The sequence below is a fragment of the Manacus candei genome, unplaced genomic scaffold (genome assembly GCF_025592945.1).
Source record: "Manacus candei isolate 608988 ecotype Guabito, Panama unplaced genomic scaffold, ASM2559294v1 h1tg000014l, whole genome shotgun sequence".
In the NCBI taxonomy this organism is placed as follows: domain Eukaryota; kingdom Metazoa; phylum Chordata; class Aves; order Passeriformes; family Pipridae; genus Manacus; species Manacus candei.
In genome coordinates, this window is record NW_026138062.1 from 61,819,263 (window position 1) to 61,840,868 (window position 21,606).

The 21,606-nt window shown below is 37.4% G+C and overlaps 1 protein-coding gene across 4 annotated transcripts in view; it reads left to right on the top strand.

Annotated features, from left to right (window-relative positions):
• Positions 1-21,606, top strand: part of ZPLD1 (zona pellucida like domain containing 1) — a 77,101-nt gene that overhangs the window by 39,273 nt on the left and 16,222 nt on the right. The window contains exons 3-5 of one of the 4 annotated variants that reach the window (XM_051781005.1): positions 6,967-7,080; positions 16,194-16,307; positions 21,311-21,531. In XM_051781005.1, the coding sequence (XP_051636965.1) occupies positions 16,202-16,307; positions 21,311-21,531 (327 nt within the window). In that variant the 5' untranslated portion in view covers positions 6,967-7,080; positions 16,194-16,201. Of the gene's footprint in view, positions 1-6,777; positions 7,081-14,405; positions 14,716-16,061; positions 16,308-21,310; positions 21,532-21,606 lie in introns of those variants that run through there. The other 3 variants (XM_051781006.1, XM_051781004.1, XM_051781007.1) reach the window with 3 other exon arrangements.

Below are 21,606 nucleotides of genomic sequence, written 5' to 3' on the forward strand. Positions count from 1 at the left end.
ATTGGTAATTAGAGTATTTGTATAAACAGTTCAGTATGAGTTGGTGGGGACAAAACCTGTTGTCAGTAAACCAGGAGTAAGTTTCATCCTTTGACCTAAAGGAGTGGTCCCCAAGGTGGATCTGGAGGAGGGACATTCAGTCTGCTCTCCTATGTGTTGGATAAATGCTGTAATAGTTGCTGGGCAAGGAGGGGGATGAGGCCAGGGACTGTGGGTTTGGTAAAGCCACAGTGCTGTCAGCATGACCCTGATTTTGTGATCAATTGTTTTGATTAGCTCTTTGCTATATCTGTGAAGGTGCCCAAGATAAAAATTCGTGACCTTTTTAGCTGATGCAACTGTTAAACTGGTAACTCCTCCTTGTGCAGGGGGATCCTGTTCTGGCACATGCCCCTGCTTGGTGGGGGCCTGGGGCAGAAAGTTGTTCTTGTGCTGGATGCTTGTAAATGATCTGAAGATGAGTGAAAATCGATGCACCCTTGGCAAATTATGATTTGGTAGCTCATTATCTCTTTGTGAAACTCATTTTCCAGCCTACTGATTAAGCTTATAAAAGCACAGTTTTAATATGCCTCCTGCCCTGTTTTTAATTCCCTGGCTGACAGTAAAGAAAATTCTGACCAACTCTCAGGACAATTTATTCTCTTCTTTTATCTTGATGGCATATTGATCCTGCTGAACATTCCTTCTGCAAAATAATGAACATGCATCTTAAATCCAGTTCATAGGAATTGTATAGTGAGCTTTTTTCTTCCTAGGGGCAGTTTTCTGCTTTTGAATTCTGATAGCAGGTGCAGACTAGGAGGAATGGGTCAGGGCTCTTCTGTGGAAAAATCTTTCTGATCTCTGTTACTCTTTCTCACTGCCTTATCAGAGTTTCCTGACACTTAATGGTCTTATTGTTTTGAAGTTTTAATCTTGCATTGTTCTAGTAACCATATCAGCAGCTGTATTTACTTGGGAAAAAGATCATGGAAAGCGGTCTTATAAATCTGTCTGTGAACTAAATAAACGTGGGAAGCTCTGCATTTATTGCACTAGCTCTTGCCTTTTTTCCTTGAATAAAACCATCTCTAATGCCCCCCAACCCACAAATAAAAGACCCCCAAAAGAAGCTTCTAAGCGTAATGTAAACCAGGCTCTCAAACTCAAAAAAACGCTTACACCAAATGAGGCGGAGGGGGAAACTATTTGGCTTGGGGAACTTCACTGGTGTATTAAAGTACATTAAACTCCCATCCTACCTTACTTGGAGATTGCTTTCCTCCTTGGAGAACCCCAGAGTGTGGGTGCACACATGGTCTGCAGCAGTGCTTGGTCAGGCAGCCCCTTTGCTTTGGTTCGCTTTGGACTCTTACTGAGTGGGAGCAGCACCTGGGACGATCTGCATGTAATTTTTCACCATTGTGAGCAGGGCCTGACTCTCTGAAAAGGAAATAAAGGTTTCAGGATTTGTCCCTGGAATAATGGCAAATTCAGGCATATTTCTTTGCAATGCAAGCTAAACTACCTGTATTTTTCAAACAAATAATTATTGCCTCGTTCACCCTACACTCTGGAGGCGAACAGGCTCCCAATCATATGAATGAGGTAATCTTTCAGCAACTTAACACTAAACTTGAGAACAGATGAAATAAGGAAACCACTTAGAGGAAAATGACCTCTCTGTGATAGCCCTTTCTCAGAAATAGAAGATTTGCTGTTCAGCACCAGCAAGTGTGTAGGGAACCAGCTGAATGGGAGAATCTGTCCACTCCTCTAAGTACTTAATGGGACACTTATTTCCCTTCGCTAAAGAAAGGCTGGTGACATCTGCATTTAGTTGAAGAAGCTAATGGCAAAGGGAGACAAGGAAAAAGACTATGCTGTAAAGCAAGAGGACCAGGTTAATGTTCCTTTCAGGTCAAAAAACCCCCTCTCTTTCTCATCTGAAAATCTGTGGGCCTCAGTAGAAGAAAAAAATACTATAACTGATGAAAGATTAAATATAATCTAGTTGTTAAAGGAAAGGGATGGTTTTGGCTGGGAGGTGGAAATGTGTTCAGAAAGGAGTGTGCCTCAGTTATATGTACAAACATGCAATGTTCAGGATTTATCTAATGCTACCAAAGAGTGTGTATATTTGGAAATGGAAGTCTTACAAACAAACTTGCATCTTGTGTTTGGACAGTGTAATTCTCTATGACTGAAGATAAGAGAGAGTGATTGCAAGGTGACTTTTACTTTTTTTGCTAGACATGGGACAAATTAAAAATTCTTTCTATAATTCAAGAGGAAGTTTAATTCCTGATCTATTTTTGACAGCAGGTTGTCAGATCTGTTATTGTAACACGAAAACTCTTTTCCAAAACATCTACATGTGAGCTAAGCTCATCTATGATACTAGATGTAGATCCTGCTAGTAGGGGCTTAAACATCTAAAACTAAAAAACAGGTAAATTGTGGAATAAAGAGGAATTTTAAATCAAGAAATGAACTTTTTAAATGCTATGCTAAAGCACTGGGAGAATATATTTGTTGCCACTGAGCAGGTGGGTTTCTGTAAAGCTGGAGAAGCTGAAAGAATCTTGCGTGTATTTTTTATTCCCATTTCCAGTTTGTAAGCACAACCATTTCTCATTCACATTTACCTCTGCTAGTACTGAAATACGTTGTTTTTTTGATGTATGTTATTGCGTACTAATAAAACTAACAGGGGTTTGTCCATCCCAGTTCTGTGGGCTGTACCCAGAGGAAACTGATGCCAGGGTTATTTAGAGTCTGTTCAGATCACGTTTTTGCCTTTGGTAAAAGTCTACCTAAACTGGATTTGGGTTCTCTGATGTTTCAGTGCAAGTATAATTTCATGATCGTTTTTTTCACTTGTGATCCGTGTTCTGCTAACAGTTTACATTAGAGAGACTTAAATTACAATTGCTTTGGCAAGATAGAAAGTGAACCAGATGGTTTTGAGGTTGAATACTGTTCAGTTATTTAAAACTGGTGCATATTTTCCCTAGATGCCAATAATGTAAAGAACCATGACAATTTTTGAGCTATGTGTTTCTGTAAGTGTATTTGATTATTGCTGGGGAGGAATCTCTCATGTAAAATGCAGTATTGATTTTTTTTACATTTTTTTTCCTTGTGGCTGCAGCACGCATTGGCTAGGTGTTGTAAGAATAACATAAATTGTTAATCTAGATTAGCTGAGTTCTGAATTAAATCTGATGTTTTAGAAAAGAAACATGAGTAACAATGTGAATTGCTTACACTAAGGGGCTTAATGTGGACTTAATACTGAGAAATGGCTAGAAAAGCAAGTGTGTGTGGGTTTTAAATGCAGATGAATACAGGTATGAGAAACATGAGGCTACTGGAGAAGTGGTGGAGGTGTTTGGAGGCTTCCAAAATTTCATTGTCAGAAGAACCAAAAGTACCTAGTGTAGGCCTGATTGCAAAAGAGGTATGTAAAAGGGGGCATAATAGCTTTATGTGGATGATAATAACATCTAGAGAGGAAATCCACGAGATAACTTTCAAATATAAACCTATATATACCAATATATACCCCAAAACCATGCTGACTTTTGACAGGTTATTTTGTGGGAAAGATTTGCTTGTTTGCATCTTGTCAGCTGACGCTGTGCTTTTAACCATCCTTTTTTTTTTCCCCAAGACTTTTTTTTTAAACATTCAATGTTGATGTATATTCTAGACAAGGCATATGACTAGAAAAGCTACCTAATTGTCTGTAAAGCTTCCTCTGTTCCTAAACACTGGAAATGTTATGTGGTTGAGTTTTTCCATTAAAAGGCCATTTAGGCTGCAGAATTCATTTCATGGACACTCCGGCAACCACTGTGCACTTTCAGAGATCATTTCCAAAAAGGCAGAATCCCTCTTCATAGAGCAAAGCATTTCAGTTTTCAGCTGAACATGGGAATTCCATATGGCTTAAAAAATTGAAGAGTATTTTGTTTTGAAATAGCCTCTGTGTTTAAAGCTAGCAATCTAACTGAGGTTTGTGGAATTTCACATTAACAGTGAAGTTCTGATATTGTCTATATTTGGTAGATGCAAGTTTAGGATAACTCCAGAGCTCTATATAAGAGGATAGTAGTGATAAAAACAAGGTTTGGGTTTTTTTATGGTTAATACTAAAGGATAATCTTGTGTATCTTATTTTTATTAAGAGAAATGCAAATCTGGCAAAATATAAAGTTATATTGTGGGCAAATCAGCAGTAGAATTTGGCTTCAATCTGGACTGGTTAATAATCTTTGGACTTGACCTTTTATTTGGATTTTGTTCTTTTCTATTGAATTTTTCTATTCTCTTGCATCCTCTCTGTCTCCTCACAGGTATTTAGATATGGGCAGCAAGCTGTGGGGATTTTCTAAATCCTGGAGAAGAGGAAAGAAGAAATGTTTTTGTTTATGCATTGTATCTTTTTATATGAATAGAGAAGGTTCCTTAGAGGCTAATTGATAATATTTGTAACCAGACTGTGTCCGAAACTCCTCTAAAATTACTGTTTAGAAGTATCAGTTTGTCTGATCTCAAATAACACATAAATTGTGAGTGAGACATCAGAGGAATTTGTGGGATGGAGACAGATTTTTAATTTGGAAATGAGCAAGATGTCTCTTAGTTATAATGAGGTACATTTGGAAAACTGTTTGTGCTCTATTCATAGAACTATGGTCTTATATTTGTTCTGACCAGAATAACTATTTGCAATCATATACTAAAAACTTGCAAAACTATTGAATATTATACAGAGTGAAAATAGTTTTCTTTACAAATACATTGTAAGATTAAAGAATCAAAGTTGGGGGCATACTTCCAATGGTGAAATATTCAAGTTTGTTTCATTTTTTTTCTGTGTCAAAGAATTTAGGGGTTTCTTTTTAAATGTAAAGAATAGATAAATAACACATTATATAGCAGTGAAATTAGTGAATTTTCTACAGAGAACTTGAAACAGAAACTTGGATTTTCTGGGGGATACAACATATCTTCAGGTCAGTGATATGTGCAGTTTGATATCAGTGAAGGGCCTGTTTCTACTAAGCACAGAGATTTGTTGATTGCTTTCTATAAATCAGAGCAGTTAAATACTGATAGAACAGGTTAGGGCTGTTGTCCACTTTGCCTATGGGGTTTTAATAGATCGAGGGAGAAACTGCTGTGCTCCCAGGTTGGGAAACCTGTCTGGGGGTTGGGAACATCTAGGTAATCGCCATTTCCCTGAGAAGCATATGGTGAGAGAGGGGTTTGTCAGTGATGATTCTTCATAGGGATACGTGTTGTGACCTACAGGGATGAAGGCTGGTCTTTCAGGGCACAAGGGCTTCAATGCAGCCTCTGTGGGCTGTGCTGTGCAGCTTTTAACCTGCTTCTGCTCACACGTGTGGGCAGGTAGGAGTGCACTCTCCTCAGCCAAGCTGCTCCTACAGCTTGCGGGGAGACCTGTGTCTCCCAAAAGTGCAATGCCACTGCTCCTCTGTGCATAGCTGCTGGTGGCCAGTGAGTCTCAACCTTCAGCCTGCAGCCTTGTGCTTTGTTTCCTTTGTTTATTGAAAGGCACAGTCTGCAGCAAGGGAAAGATGGGATGACAGCTGTCATGCTGGGCCAGGATTACATTGTGTGCATTCTCCTGTGGAGGGGAGAAACCCAGATATTGCAGAAGCTGTGATTGCTGTCAGTGTTTTAAGATGATTTGATGTTTTTAATAATCTCATCTGAGGACCAAAAGGCAAGAGATGACTTCTGATATTATACATGTCTTAAATAATGAAACATAGTAAAAAGACATTTTCCCATTTTGGAAGCCAACTCAAGGGTAGACAGTGCTTTAAATGCACTTGTTTGTGAAACTTACATTACACTGAGATATTTTAGTGTGTATTTGTGTGACGCTTCAGTGTTAAAAGGGAAATCTGCTTTCCTCTGTCAGTGCCCTGACATCGTAGGATGATGAGGAGCAAGTGGGTCAGTGCACTGTGTCACTGCCAGTTCTGCCATGGCTGCTCTTTGGGCCCTGCCTGGGTTACCATGAATGTACACAGTGTGCCCTACAGGACTTTGATGTTTAAAAGGAGCTGAATGAAGGCATGGCACAGGCAGGGCTTTTCTCTTCTAAAAGCTGACCTAAGTTCCAACAAATCCAGGCACCTCAAAGTTATCCCTATGGTGCAAAAGTCTATGAACTACTGTTTTCCCTGGTAAAGGTGTAACGAAAGCTTGCCAGGTACAGATGGTTGCAATATAAACTGAAAAGAGAGGGTGGAAGGAGGAAAAAAACCCTAATGCAGTTAAGCACCTCCCCTCACCTCCCTCCAAATCCCAGAAATAGAGGAGTAGATATTATGAAGCAGGTTTAGTTTCTAGCAGCTTGATCTTTGCCTTTGTGTGCAGCTGGCTTTGTGTGCATTGATGTCCTGTTGGTAATTATCATTCTGTTGACACCTGTATTCACGATGACACCCCTATATCACATTTTCATCACAGCGTGAAATGTCGCTCTTTTTGCTTTTGTTTTGTTTAGTACTATGAGTTTAGCCCAGAGTTGAAAAAAATAGACACTTCTCACAACACACAACGGGACATTGATAACCTTGCAGCTTAGTTACTGATCCTATCTCAGTGCTTCCATCTCTCTCCTTCCTCCCACCCCTCTTTTCAAGCAGACAAGGTTTTCCCTCAACAAGCTGATGACAGAATAATTTCTCCAGGTTGATTGTTTGCCCCACATGGTCTCTGGAGATCTTCATACAAGTGGAGAGAAGCAGATCAAAAGCCTGCAAGAAAAAAAGAGGCAAAGGATTGCAAAAAGCCACCATAAAGATCCTACTCAGGTTTCAGTCTGATGATGAACAGGCTTGTAAAGTATTCTGAGACCTGTCAAATTTTCCCATCTGAAATCCAGGCCTATTTTAAAAAGAATTTTCATAATGAGTGTCTCTTTTCCCCCATCCACAGGCTTGGAGTATTTTCTGAAAAAGTTCTGCAGGGCAGAGGAGTTGAACACTTGATCACATGCAGGAGCACGGGATAGATGGAGTACAGCTGACTCAACAGCTACAGGGGATTTGGGTAAGTGCCCACCATGTCAGCCAACTAGAACTTACTAAAATATTGGTGAATGTCGAAGTATTCATTACTTCTAAAAGAAAATTCTTACTTTATCACCTGTCAGGCAAATTTAACCTCAAAAGGAAATCTCAGTGGTAGTTTGTTGGGGAAGAAGTATGCAGGGAATGGCTGATGAAAGCATGATGGTAAATAAGCATCCAACTGTGACTGAGTTTTGCAACTTAGCTTTTACCTGAAAGTACTCAGGCCAGACTTGTGCTATTAATGGGAGGGAAGGAAGATTACAAACCCCATGCAATACTGAGGCTGTCAATGTATGTTAAACCCACTTAGGTTGCTTTCAGGAGGGAAACAATCAATTGCTTGAAGGAGACAATGTTATCCAACTTGTGGTATCCGCCTGTTCCCACAATCATTGCATTGATGGAAGGAAATTTTGATAACGGGACTTCTTATCTGGCTCCACTGCAATTGAATGACATGGGGTCGCTGATTGGAAATTACATCGTGTCCGGTCACAAAGCTGACTGGACGTGATAATTACACCACCTTTGTTTATTTTTAAAGTAATAATAATGACAACATATTCTTGAATGAAGACTGTGGGGATTTGAAATCAAGTCTTCAGTTAAGCTGATGAACTGATACAGTCTAAATTGACATAGTTACTATAATTGCTTTGGGTACTGTGGGGGAAAACTTTAAGAGCTGCAGAAGATGGGAGTGTTGGCCCTGCTTGCATGTTCTTGATCAAAGAATGTTTTTACAAATGCACGATGTTTTGTTTTCTTTCAGCTAGCTCTTAAGCGGTACCACTCAGGCTTGTTTTAGAGGTTGGCTAAAAAACTACTTCAAACCTTGGTTTGAGTCCCAAATGGCTATGAGAGGGACTCGAACATGGTGAAAGAAATATCCATAAGTGAATCTTTTCTATTTCACAATAGAAATAGTTTTTCTTTTTAAATATAAATCTGGGAAGAGTGTAAGTGCTCTTTCATTTCACAGTTTATGAAATCTGTGGTATTACATGCTCTCTTTGACCAAGATATTAGCAGCATTATTTACTGCAAATTCATTTAACTTCTAGGCACTAGATAAAGCTGTACTGTACTGCAGCATTATTCTGCAACTTTGCTGCTTAATTGCTGTTTCTAAAAGTAAGGAAATTGAAGTAATCATGATGGCATAAACTGTTGCTGCTTTTTGTCAGGGAAGTCTTATTTTACTTGTAACTTTTCAAGCTGCTAACAGATGGCTGCAGTATAATCTACTTGCTACTGACATCAAGAATTATTTTACTGAAGATTTATCTTTATATTGCTCTCTTCAAAAGCATAAAAAGAGTAATTAAGTAGAATGATACTCATTTAGACCTTTATCTGCCTGTGTGACTGCAGGGCTCTGCGGTCAGGCAATAGGATTAAGAGCATCTCATCACTAGATCAGCATGTTTGAATCCAGACCATGGTTAGAGGCAACTGAAGGCCAGTAGCATGGGATGACACTACAGGGGCCTATATAAAATGATTTGATAGTTTCTGTAAATTTGCTAGCTGATGAAACACCCATAATGATCATTGGTCTGAGAAGGAAATCTGTAGACTGAATGTGTATGTGCTGAGGACGTATTTAAGCTCAGTAACAGTCTCTTCGTTCCAGGTTTTGGGGACACTCTCTGTACACTCCCCATGCAGGTGACATGACGCAATTGTTGCTTTTCTGTTTCCGTCCAAGACGAGCCTGGACTTGCTTTAGTCTCATTGATTTTCAAATTACAGTGTCTCCACTAAAAGTGGAAGAGAAACACAGTGCAAACAAGCTGCAATAGAACAAAATAAGCCCAGATTTTTATTAGTATTGGATTAATTAGACAATATCTTAAGCATTGTAGTTGTGTTCATTACAGATACTTCTCTATCTAGTGTGAGTGCAGCACAGCTTGTGGTTAGTTGGTGGCTTTTGTTTTGTAATCACATTGTTTGTAGTATTTTGTAGCTGAAGTGAGAAGTGAAAAATCCAAAAAGATTTTTATGTTAGTTTTATGATGTGAGTCAGAAATGCAGTGACCTCAATGGAGAATCTGTCAATGTTTTCAGTTGGTTTATATTTTTGGCATTTCAGTTGAATCCATTGAAGTCGTACTAAAGAATTTAACAGCTAAACCACAAGATTGAAGAAATGCAGAGAACAAAAATCAAATTATGTGGATGTTAATGATGAAAAGGAGGTCTTATTTTGTCAAGAACATCCACATTTAGGCTACAATGATTTTTCTCAGACTGTTCACTACAATAGTCTCTAAATCTTATGCAGAATTTCCTTTCTTTTTTCTCAGGTCCCTTGCTGATGTCAAAGTTTTTCTGATGCAGTAGACAGTATGAAGAGTGTGAAAGTGAGAGGATAATTTGTTCAAAGTTCTTTAATTCAAGTCTGAAGCTTTGACCATAAATCACTTCCTTCAGACCTGTTTTCCTCTCAGATCTGCTTTCACTGACAACTTACTGCGCTTCGTATCTGCATGAATGTCCTGTGGGAAAGGTGGTTAATTGATGCAGGTTGGAAGAACAGAATAGAGATCACTCTCTTTTCTGGGAGGTTCAGGAGGTGTCCTTCTGTGCATTTTTATATGTGGAACTTAAAGCTAATTTGTGTTTTCACACTTTATTGAGGTATCTGCGAAACATGAAGTTAGGAACATAATTTCAAACAGAGAGTTAAATTTTTAGCTTATCTATCAGGTATGTATTTCAGTACCTTTACTGTATGATACGATTGGCATGATTTGGAAAACACTAGCATTTCCTTAAATCATTAAAATAATTATCTGGAAGAGAGATATAAATACACTATTGAAGTCACCTTTCTGGGACTGCAAAGCAAATATTCATACAATATGTAAAATTCAACTATTCCATCACTAAGCATAGCTATGGTAAAAATAATATGGAACAGTGTAAGAGGAAAGCAGCACATCTGAACAATGTTAGTATTTCACTAGTGGATGCAGAAAAAGCTAGAATAACTGATATTTAGCACAGAATAGCAGGTAAACAGTCTACTCCATAACCTCGACAGTCTGAAGTGAATGATTTAAATCTAGTAAGTCAGGATCTCTGGCTTGTTCAACAAAGGGTTGTTTAGATTTATATATAATTTAATAACTTTATTTCCCCAATAGTCTGTCTCCTTGAAAGAAGATATTAGCTGCTTTGTATAAATTTCTTAGAAATATTTCATATGGTCTTATTCTCCACTTGATCACTCTCTTCTTACATTATAAATATGCAGTTAACTTAGTTTCTTTTCAGACTAGATTAATAAAACCTCAGTGCATCCAAGGATTCGTTGTAAAAATGAAGACAGACATGTATACTAAGGTACAATGTGTAAATTTTCTAATGAATATTTCGAAGCATTAAAATGTAATTTTTTTAACAACTTATTGGCAGTATGGTACACCAATTAATTTCCCTAGTCATTAGGCAGGTGAAAAAACAGTCTCAGCTGGAGTTTTGCCTATCTGAGGGTATGAGATGAAGCTCCAGACGGACCTAGTGCACATCTCTCTAAGCACACCTGATTCTATAGATTCAAGAGCACTGCATGGCTGTAAGACTTCTATTACTTACCCAACATACACATTTATTTCTCACTACCAGTAATAAGATTCACAAAACATACTGAGCTTTGTCTTTTGGAAGAAGATCTAAGTTTTCAGCAGAGTTTAGAGTTATTGTTTCATTTCGATTCATAAGCACACTATGGATTGCTTCCATATAAATTTTTTATGGTCTTGAATATCAGTTCCCCATGCAGCGTGCTGGTCAAAGGTTTGAAGTCTTTCACATAAAAGTCTAATGATTTTGGTATGGCTTCCTTTTGTGGAAAATTAACAGCTTTCTCAGACCCTCTGGCTTTTTTATTCTGTGAAAGAGATTATTCTAAAAAGACTGGAATATAAAACAGAATTGTTTTAACTTAAACTAGGATTTTTTAAACCTCAGAACCAAAGCAAAAGGTTTGTGTATTGTTTTTTGAAAACTGCAAAATTTATTCCCCAGTCTCATTTTCTTTGGACACTGTGGGCACCTGCTTGATTCACAAGCATTTGAGACTTAGATTTTGAGACTTCAGCTATCATTTAGAATTTTTCAGGTAAAGCTGCTGCTTGGTTCTGGTAGAATTTTGATTATGGAGAGGCTCCAAGCTTTGACCCAACATTTAATTACAAATCTGGCATAGCGTGAAGCTAATCCACGATTCTTGTTTTTAAATATCAAAAATTGAGGGGAAATATATGACTAGCAAATAAGCACAGGTCATTCTAGGGCCAAATAATTGATGCTGAAGGCAATTCAATGTCTGACTACCTGTGTACATGTAAAGCATGGTCTTTCTTGTGTAGTCTGCAACTGCTCTTTGTGTTCTGAATAGCTATAAGAAAGAAATTATTTACATATTTAAAGATAGTTTCCTATTTTGTGGCGGGAAAAAAAATCTGGTCTCTTTGTACATTCTGAGGCGCATTGATTTCTGATATTCTTAGCTTTATTATTTCTTCATATGTGTCAAATTATTACATTTGTTGCATTTCTGTGCTGTAAGCCCTCAAATACTGTAATTTTGGGAACATACAGTCTGCTCACAGGTCTGGCTCCATCATCAGCTTTAGTCCTCTTTTTGGGAAACTGCTGAACTTCAAGATACATATGTGTGCCTCTGTGTGTATATATCTGTCGTGTATACGTGTGTGTGTGTGTGCATGTCTGAGCATATTTATTTTTTCAGCTTTTCAGGTTTAGCTAGGTGTCAGAAATGAATGGAATGGCACTATGGAGCCTGAAATCACAGAAATCTGCAAGAAAAGATATGCTGTGTTTCAAGCAGAAGGAAATGTTATAGTTGAAATGTGTCTTAAATGTGTCTTAAATCTCAGATGCCCTTTTTTTTTTTCTGTAACAAGCCTTTTGAAAAAAGGCAGTTATCACTTTTTGGTAGCCTTATCTTCAAAACAGTTACTGTAAAGATCCAAGTCCTGTTTTATCTGCATCGGAAGATCCAAGGAGATAATGTGGGAGGCAATAGTGAAAACAATCTGGATAATTCATTGCAATGGAATGTACAAGTTAAAAGAGAAAGTTCCACTGAAGAGGTAGAGAGGTATTCTTCTGGGTTTTTTTCACTGGATCACTTTTAAGTGATGGCAAATGATCTAGTATGTGTTTAGGGGCAAAGTGGTTCTGGAAGACTTGACAGCAGTTCAGTTAATGCCCTTCACAACTATTCACAACTTGAGTGCACATGCAAAAGCAAGTGTGGCAGCAAGATGAATGTAAACCAAAAAGATAAGGAACTATTTTGTCATGAGATGACTGAGAAGTACTTGCTGAACTATGTAATGATAATTTGAAATGATTTTTATGAGTAGAAGTAATGCTTCTATTGCATTACTTGTAGACACCTAATGTGTATCATTAGACAACATTTAGGCAGTTACTAGATATGTATAAAAACACTTATAAATGTTCCACCAGCTTTATTATGTGCTTGTCACATATACAATTTTCTTTGAGAAGTTTTTGTTATTACTGTTAACTGTTTTTATGAAAGACTTATCCAGTCAGAAGGCACAAAGATCACCATATTATTCTGCAGAACTGCCACACCCTGTGAATGAGAAATCAAGAATAAGCAGGGTATTACAGGAAGTTCTCAGAAAGTACATGATAAATATTTGAAATAAGTAATATACTCAGAAGTCAGAACTGGCTCACAAATGAATTTCAATAAAAGTGTAGGGCTGAATCAGTGAATGCTGTAGACAATAGAAAATTTTTGAAGAGCTTTTTAGAGAGGATGGGAAAAATGAATATGAGGTCATGAGAGGAGAAAGAAGAGGAAATTTAGATAGGTCAAACCATGGCATCTCTGCGGAATTAAATTCCCAAATTGACTGCTAAAACCTGTCTTGTTTAAATCATAAACATCTTTACTTGGAAATTCTGTGCGGGTTTTCTGACAGGGTGAAGTTCATCAAAGCAGGGATGAGGGCTTTGTAAAGTGATAACAATTAAATTGAGGACTGCATGTTGCAACTCTGACCTCTCTGTACTCTTCAAAGATATGCAGCACATCAGTGAAACCTGATATGGGTTTGCCAGTTGAGAGTTTATTTAGAGATGGTCACATTTCCCTTGCTGTATGTGTTGGCATCTTTGCAATCATGGAAGTTTCCTTAACAGCCAAGGATGTTTGCTACTGGATCAAAGAAGACCGTTTTTGGAAAGCGCCAAGAGCAGTATTCCTTGAAAAAGGCTTAAAGAATTACATACCACGTTGAAGAAAAAAGGGCAAATATCTTCCACATGAATTTGACTCCTAGATTATAAATCACCCCACTCCTAGGACTTGCATATTATCTTTACTTTTTTTTGTAAATGGAATTTAAATTTCATGCTCATAAGCAGGCAATAAGGTTATGATGTTCCTGTTACTATTTTGATAAAACTTTTATGCTTCTTTCATTGGATGAAATGTTCAGCAGTATGAATATGGTACAAATCTTTTGGTTAGGATGTCTTATACATTTGGGAGACTGAAGTTTACAAATTTCTGTTGAGAAATAACTTGCCAGAGGCCTTTAAGACCAGGCTGGAAAAGCAGGAATGGCTGCTTTGATTCTTACTGGGGTGGGTAGACAGGAGATGTTGGCTTTTCAGGGTGCTTTCTAGCCCTGCAATTCTTTGTTGAGAAATGAAAAATAATGCCTGTTCCTAACTTATTTAATCAAAATCAGTAGGATTCAGCTCAACTGGTGATGTGGATCTGCATGTTGATCCATTTACAGATAAGTCAATAGCCAGAAAGCAAGTAGGACACTACTGGTTGTGTTAAAATCTGAATTGTTCTGAATACAGCTAGAGAAATAATGCTATAAATACTTAATGTCTTAATTCAGATTTGTTCCTTAGCAATCATCTCTTCTTTCTCCAAAATGCAGCAACATAAGTTATGTTTAATAATTAAAATTTTAGAATTTATTGCTAAGTTCTACTTTTCATCTAAAATAAAAGCTACAGCTTTGTCAGTGGCGTCTTTCATTAAATTCTTTTCAAACAGCTTTTTTTTTGCTAGCAAAAAACCCACTGTGAATGTTAGAAAATTGAAGTCAGATTGAGATCTTGGTAAATTGCCCTTAATATATACCATTGTAATGGACATAAGAAACCAGACCGTATACAAAGAACAGTAATTGCCACTTTATTGATGTAACCACTGTTCAAGTCAAGGAAAGGCTCCAGGACATTGGAGAAATGCCAATTTTCTGAAGTATAAAGTGTTTCTTTCAAAATAAAATATGAATTTTCATAGTAAACAAACATAAAAACCACTACTTTGCTTCTCCATCTGAGAGAAATAGAGGGGGTGAGAAGATCATGAAAATACATAGGTTTCATAACAACCCAGTTAGAAATTTTATTTTCTTTCTCATGATTTCACAGTTCTTCATCAGCATTAGCTGCAAGTGCTGCCAACCTCCACAGGAGTCTAATGGAAAAAGAGTAAAGGGTCAAAAAGTGCTTTTGCTTAGAGTTTCGTATCCACCTGAAACTAAAAAGAGGTTGGATTCTTGCTGTAAGTCACACTTTAAGGAAGTTGTGCAGAACTTGGTGGGAAAACTGCTTTTGGATGTGATAGACAGCAAAAGTCATACCTGGCTTACGAAACATGCATGCTTAGATGGAAGATGGTGTTTTCAATTCTGAATTTTTATTCCATACACTTCTAAGCAGACTTACACAGGAATCAGTGTCTGTACATTTGGACATACCTTTGACTTTTTAGAAGAATTTGGCTCAGTTGTGGTTGATATGTTAATTGACAAATCACTTTGGGAGTGTCCTCTAAGGATCTTTCTTTCAACACAAAGCATTAAATCGTCGGTTTGTGTACTCTGTAAACATGGTTTGAAAACTAGTGAAAGCCTTTCTGTTATTGAGCAGACTTTAGCTCAGACTGCTGTGTAGCCACGAAAGATTCAGTTAAGAGTGAGGATTTGTCTCAAGTGTTCTCTCCGTGTGCAGTTGCCAGCTCTTCTTAGCAGTGCATGACAGCCCCTTGCCATGCCAGATACAGATGCATTTAGTGGTACTTCATCTCTGGAGTTTGCAAATGTTCTTTATGCACTTGGAGAAAGGTGATGATCAACATATCTGTATCTGCAGTCTTAGAGATAGCAAACCTAACTCTTAGAATGGCTCAGTTCCTGTCTAGGCAAATGGAGACCATTGCCACACGTGGAGTCTATGTAAGCAGATCAGATGTATTCTCTAGAATCACAAAATCTTATAAAATAATAATAATAAAAGTCAATGCACTTGGATTCATGGACAAAAATCTCAATATTTTGGGATATTTTTGACAAAAGCATATATCAGAAATATTTTTGGTTGTGCTAAATACTACAGGTGTTGGAGATATCCTCCCAGAAGGAATAATTACTCAAAACACTAGAAATTCATGTATTCTGATCTCCTGATCTGATTTCCAGATACAATTCAAGTAGGTGCAAGTATCTGTACCAGCTCATTATGTAAGCTCAACATAATTCCATGTGTGCTTCAAAGAATGAATGTTTGGCAAATAGATATGAACTAATTTTTATTCTAGGACCTTGAGCCTGAGAATTGCTCAGCAAACCATTTATCTGTATGGTTTTCAAGGACTTAGAACAATAGTTTTATTTTAGCCAAAATGTCTTTCTTAGGTAATTTTTACACAGAAATGTAAAAAAAGCTGTTGGAGTTTAAATATTTAATCAATTCTCATCTGTCAATATATTTTACAGATTCTTTTTTCTTTTATATCATCCTTGAGTGTCTTCTTTTTGCGACAAGTTATGATTAAAAGTTGTAGAAGTTAATAGAAATTACACATAACTCAGAAGTAGAGAAATGGGCCCTGCTGTCTGTGACCTCGTTCCCATAAGTTTGTGAGCTTTATCCCCAGTTCCTTTGCTGGAGACCATCACCTCCTGAGCGGTTAAATGTCTGCAGTAAGCATCTTTAATGCACTGAACAGATGTGTGTAATAACCACTTAATGTTTTGCTAGGTTTTGCAATGGAACAGGTATGGTTGCTGCTCCTGCTGACGATTAAAGTGCTTTCAGTGACTGCTCAGTTCAATGGATACAACTGTGATGCTAACCTCCATAGCAGGTTTCCTGGTAAGTGTTTAATAGACTTTTTTCTAATGGCGTCTTTATTGTCTTGGTTCAAAGCAGTGCTTATTTTTAAATACAGAGCTTTAAATCTGTCTGAAGCCTGGGGGTAGGACTACGTGTTAAGTGAGTGTTGACTATCTCAGTGACAATGAACTTCTCTAAAATTGCACTTTACTTTCTTCTAATTACACAGTGGGCAAAATTTAGTGCCTCACTTCAACATTAAGTGCTTGGTTAGGGACAGGTGAAGCAATGGGATATGTCTACCTATGATGTATGCTCTTGCCTCTAAGTAAATGGAAATTAAGTAATTTTTTTGGATATTGGATGTTCAGAGCTGTTAATACAATGAGAAATAGAAATGAAATGTCAGTCTTAGTGACATGTGTATCAGGGTTTATTCAGCTAAAGCCTCCTTTTAGTCTCTATTACATTGCTTATCCTTCCTGCTTCAAGTTGTATTTTGGGCAGAATAATAATAGTAATAAAATGGCTGTGAATGCTGGAATACTGTCTCTATCACATCTTGTTTTTCTGAGATAGCAATTGAATTGAATAGTTTAGTAATGAACTCTCAGTATAGTATTATGCTGTGATGCCTTTTGTGTTGCTGCTTTCTGAATAATAGTAGTGTTGATGGTGGTGGTGTTTTTTTTTTTTTTTTCTTCAGGAAGGGTCAGCTCTTTTATTAAACTTCAGTCATCAGAAAGCAGAAAGTGTGTTTGTTTTCCTTTTTTACCACCACACTGCTAGATGCTTTGTTGACATAAAGACCAGCAGTGGGTTTAACCTTTTTCCACTTAATCAATATGAATATGAAGAACAGAGAAATAAGACATGCAAAGAAGATCAAATACATTGTCTCCATTCCTGAGAAAATCATTGTTTAACTGAGTATTTCACAAGCTAGTTGTATATTTCCCTTCTTAGCAACAAGTTTTCTAGGCTTGCTTTAGATGTGTGGGTGAATTGTGCCCACCTGTCTCAAATCTACCTTTTAAGTTATTTTATGTAATTGTGGGTGTTTTTTTTGTTATTATTCTGGCTTCTTGAGAGGATTACAACAGCTGGAGGTAACTTTAGATTCATCTTTCTATTTTTTTAAATTTTTCCCTGGTCATTTTTTGCACCAGCCCTATGCCAACATTTATTTGCAATGCAACACCTGTGAACTGAATTCATCTCTTATTGTGGATATTTAGGGGCCTCTTGCAGTTCTACCTCATAAAAAAGGGTCATATCAGATTCCATGTCTGCCAAATCTCAGTGACTTGGGAGAAAATCTGTTACAAGGTTACAAGAAAATAGACTTTTTTTTAGAGTAAATGCTAATGACTCCTCACTGCCTATAGGAACTCAGAGCAGAGTCCTACTTTTTCTTGTTTCCATCTAGGGCAGTAAAGATTCAAAAGTTGGACTTTAATCAACAGTCTTAGTGCTGATTTTGAGAGCTAGGAAAGAAAAATAATTCTGTTTATTAGTCATGCATTTGAGATGGGAGTAAAAACCAGAAAACCCATTTGTTCCCAAATTTAGAAGGTATTATATTCAATATACAGAAGGGCCTGCTATGTAATGGGCTGGAGCTAGTGGAGCTGAGAGGCTGCTGGAACTCATTTTTCTGAGTTTAAGAACCTTAGAAGATGGGTGAGAGAATCTCTCCAGGAAAAAGGACCTCACTCTTCCTGTTCTTGCTTCCCCATATCTTGGCTCAGACTGTGGCTTCGAGGCAGCTGCCTCAGGGCCTTCAGAGTCCAAATGTAGGGGGAAAGGTGAGAGAGAGATCAAAAAGGAGAATGTTTTGGAACAAGTGCCTCCTCAGGCTGAGATAGTACCCACAGAATCTGGTTATAGGTAGACTTTCTTCCTGTTCCTTATTTGTTCCTCACAAGGAATCTTCATCACCTTGAACAGGAATTCCAGCCATGGGGCAAGAATGGTGTGCAGATACAGGAGAAGCCATTGGGTTTTGAAGGTTCCTGCTCTTTTTCTTTGAATGTTGTTAAGAACAGAAATTGTTTTCAGCAAAGAGGAGAAATTAAGCCTTCCTAAAGGAACCATGGAGCTCATCCATTTTTCATTTGATTTTTCTTTTATCATACATTGCTTTGGTGAATTCTTGCATAGGAATGCTGCTGCATAAATAGGATGACAATCAGACAGGACTTCTGTTTGTGTATTTGCAGGTTTGTTTTAGAGTGTAGGTAAGCAATAGTCAGCAGGAATGAATTAAAAATATCCCCGTATTTGGCAGATTGAAAATTCAGTGACTTCTTATGCCAAAAGCTAAATGTGTTCTAAAGAACACACCCCTCAGAGAGTTTACCTTGAGACAAAGACTTTATTTCTACATTGCAGTAAAGCATAGCTTTTAGAAGGCTTTTGGGAGATGGAGCCATAGCAGTCTGTCTTTAGCTGGGAAATGCAATTTTGATTCAGGGGACTCCTGTAAGTACGTATTGAGAACTTAGCAGAAACTAAGAAATGTTGCAGCTTTTTCACTAAAATGCACTACGCATTTTAACTCAATATCAAAGCAGTGATTTGATCAGAAGTAAATGCAGAGAAGCTGGTTTTGAACTATGTGTCTTTGCATGACTCCTCTGCTGGAAAGAGTTTTATCAATAGTGTTCTGTGGCAAACTCCTGTCCTCTGAAGTTTTTTGCTGCCTGCTCTGGGGTGAGTCTCGGCAATGTGTGGAAGGGTACCAGAGCAGAAGGAGGCAGTGGAGCTCCCAGCATTTGTCTCATCACCACGTGTCTGTCCTTAACTCAAGATGGTCTCTGTAGTATCTATGTACCTCCTGAACTTTACTCTGTTTTGCTTGTGACACATCCATGAGTACTGTTGGCTATAGGTAGCTTGGGTGATTTGAGTCAGAAAGAAATCAAGTGGTTTGCTTGTATGGAAACTCTGTGACATAGAGGTCATTTTATTTAAGGCTTCATCAGATGGGTGACGTAACCTTCAAACCGTCTATCCTCTCTTACTCAGAAAACCAGAAGATTTTAGTGCAGGAATACAAATACTTTTTTTTTTTTAGTTGACTTGTTTTAACATATTTAGGAATAATATTTACCTTTCCAAATTGACAAGAAATGAGCTAGGTGTTTAGCATCTAAAGAGACATTAGATCTGTTCGTGCCTGGTTTCAGACTAATATCTGAACAAAAAATGTTTTATTTCCAGAATGGAAATTATTTCCATTTATTTCCACTCCAGAATGGACTAATTTGGCAGCCATGCTTCCTTGTGAAGTAGATGGCAGAAAAGGTTCAGTCTGGAAAGGTTGTTTATCCCCCCATATCACACAAAAAGTAGTGTTTGTACTGTATGGTCTCATTTCCCATAGTGTCAAATGATAATTTTGCAAGTGGTAATGGTAACTTAATTGGTGGAGTTAATATCCTGCTTTTTCAAAAGGCTTGAAGTGAGTTATAAAATTAACTGAGCTACTTTATGTTAAATGCTGCAATTTGTTACAACCTGACTGCTTCTGTATTTGGTCCAAGTAAGCGTAAATGCACACTTTGCCATTTGCCTTTTTGTACTGGTCCCTCTACCTTAGTATACTCATTAAATGGATCATAATGGTCCACCTGTAGTGGAAAACAAGGCATGCTGCTTCTTGATCTTTGTATGTTATATTAGTGGGATTATGATCATGTACAAACCAGGAGTATTTCATGCCAAATCACTTCGACTTCTGTCTTGCCTCCAGTACCTGTCTGCCCAAATTTACACTCAGTTATTTCCTGCACTTGATTCTTTTGTCTTTAAAGCCACCATTAAAGCTGTCTAGATTAAACTGTTTGTGCTCCTGTACCACGGGGGAAGAACTAGTTCATTGTAATGGAGATTTCATTTCCTCTCTGTTGTGACAATGCAGTGAAACAATTCATTCCAGCAGTCTTAATGGTATAGTATTGACTGAAGTTGTTCTGCAATTTTTAATAGCACTTAATCTTCAGGCAGATGTAATAAATTAGTTGTTATATAAAGGAGTAATGTCTGTGTTTAACACAGTGCAGTATGTCTTTTTTTAAAGCACTAGAGGAAAACACCAGAACAGCATCCCAGTCATCTATGGGCAAAGAAGACTTTGTGGAAAAACCATGTTATAGCTCTAAAGCAAACCAAACTCTTGCCTGTATCCTAACATCATGTTTTTCCTTACAACCCATAACAATCTTCAGAACTTTTGAATAAAAAGTTGAATTCACCCAAGACCTTTTTTTTGCTGCTCAAAAATTGATCAATTTTAACAATTGCTGCTTTTGTGTTGTCATTATGTACAGAATGAAAGATTGCAAGATACTTTGTAGTATTGATCATCATTCAAGAGCCAACTGATTTTTCATCAAAGCTAAAGTTGATGGTTCTTAAAAAAAATCCAAACCATGAAAACCAACAATAATAAAAATCCCAACTTGACAAAGTTTGTGATAAATTGCTCTGATAAACTGTTGATTGTACTTCAAAGTCTGCACAGCCTGAGATTGTGATCTCATACAAAGTGGACTCCAGACAACCTTAGACAAATGTAGCTAACTTTATGCCAGAGTGGGCTGGAAGGCAGAGCTTGACCTCCCAGATTTCTGAAATCACTGGAAATTTCTTTACAGAAGGAAGCTGTTTAATCAGACTTCAAATATGTAACCACTTGCTGTTTTCTACTCTATTGCAATGCTTCAGTTCATGAACGTGCTACTAAAAGATTTGCGGGGGAATTTTAGAATAATGGTTTTGTTGCACGGTAGACTATATTGCTATTCTAATTTTTTTTTTTCTTTAATTTTTGGGTTTTTTTTCTTTAGTTAAGTTGTAGAGTCAGATCTGTTCTCCAGAATAATGCAATTCTGACCTTTATGTTCCAATATTTTGCTGTGACTGAGGTCTAAAAGTTTATTTGATTGTAAATTACAACACTAGATTAACTGCTGCAATAGTTACGTGTGATTAGTTGAAATCTTCTTACAATGTCTTTCCCTGTATTTTTCTTGCAGCTGAACGAGATATTAATGTTTTCTGTGGAGTACAGACAATTACTATGAAGATAAATTTTTGCACAGTTCTTTTCTCTGGTTATTCTGAGACAGATCTGGCACTGAATGGGAAACATGGGGATGCCCACTGCAGGGGTTTCATCAATAACAACACCTTTCCAGCAGTGGTCATTTTCATCATCAATCTGAGTACTTTGGAATCTTGTGGAAACACTTTAGTGGTAAGATATAGTCCAAGTGAAATTGTAGCATGGCTATTTATGCATAGGATCCAGTGAATGTCTTTGACAGCATTG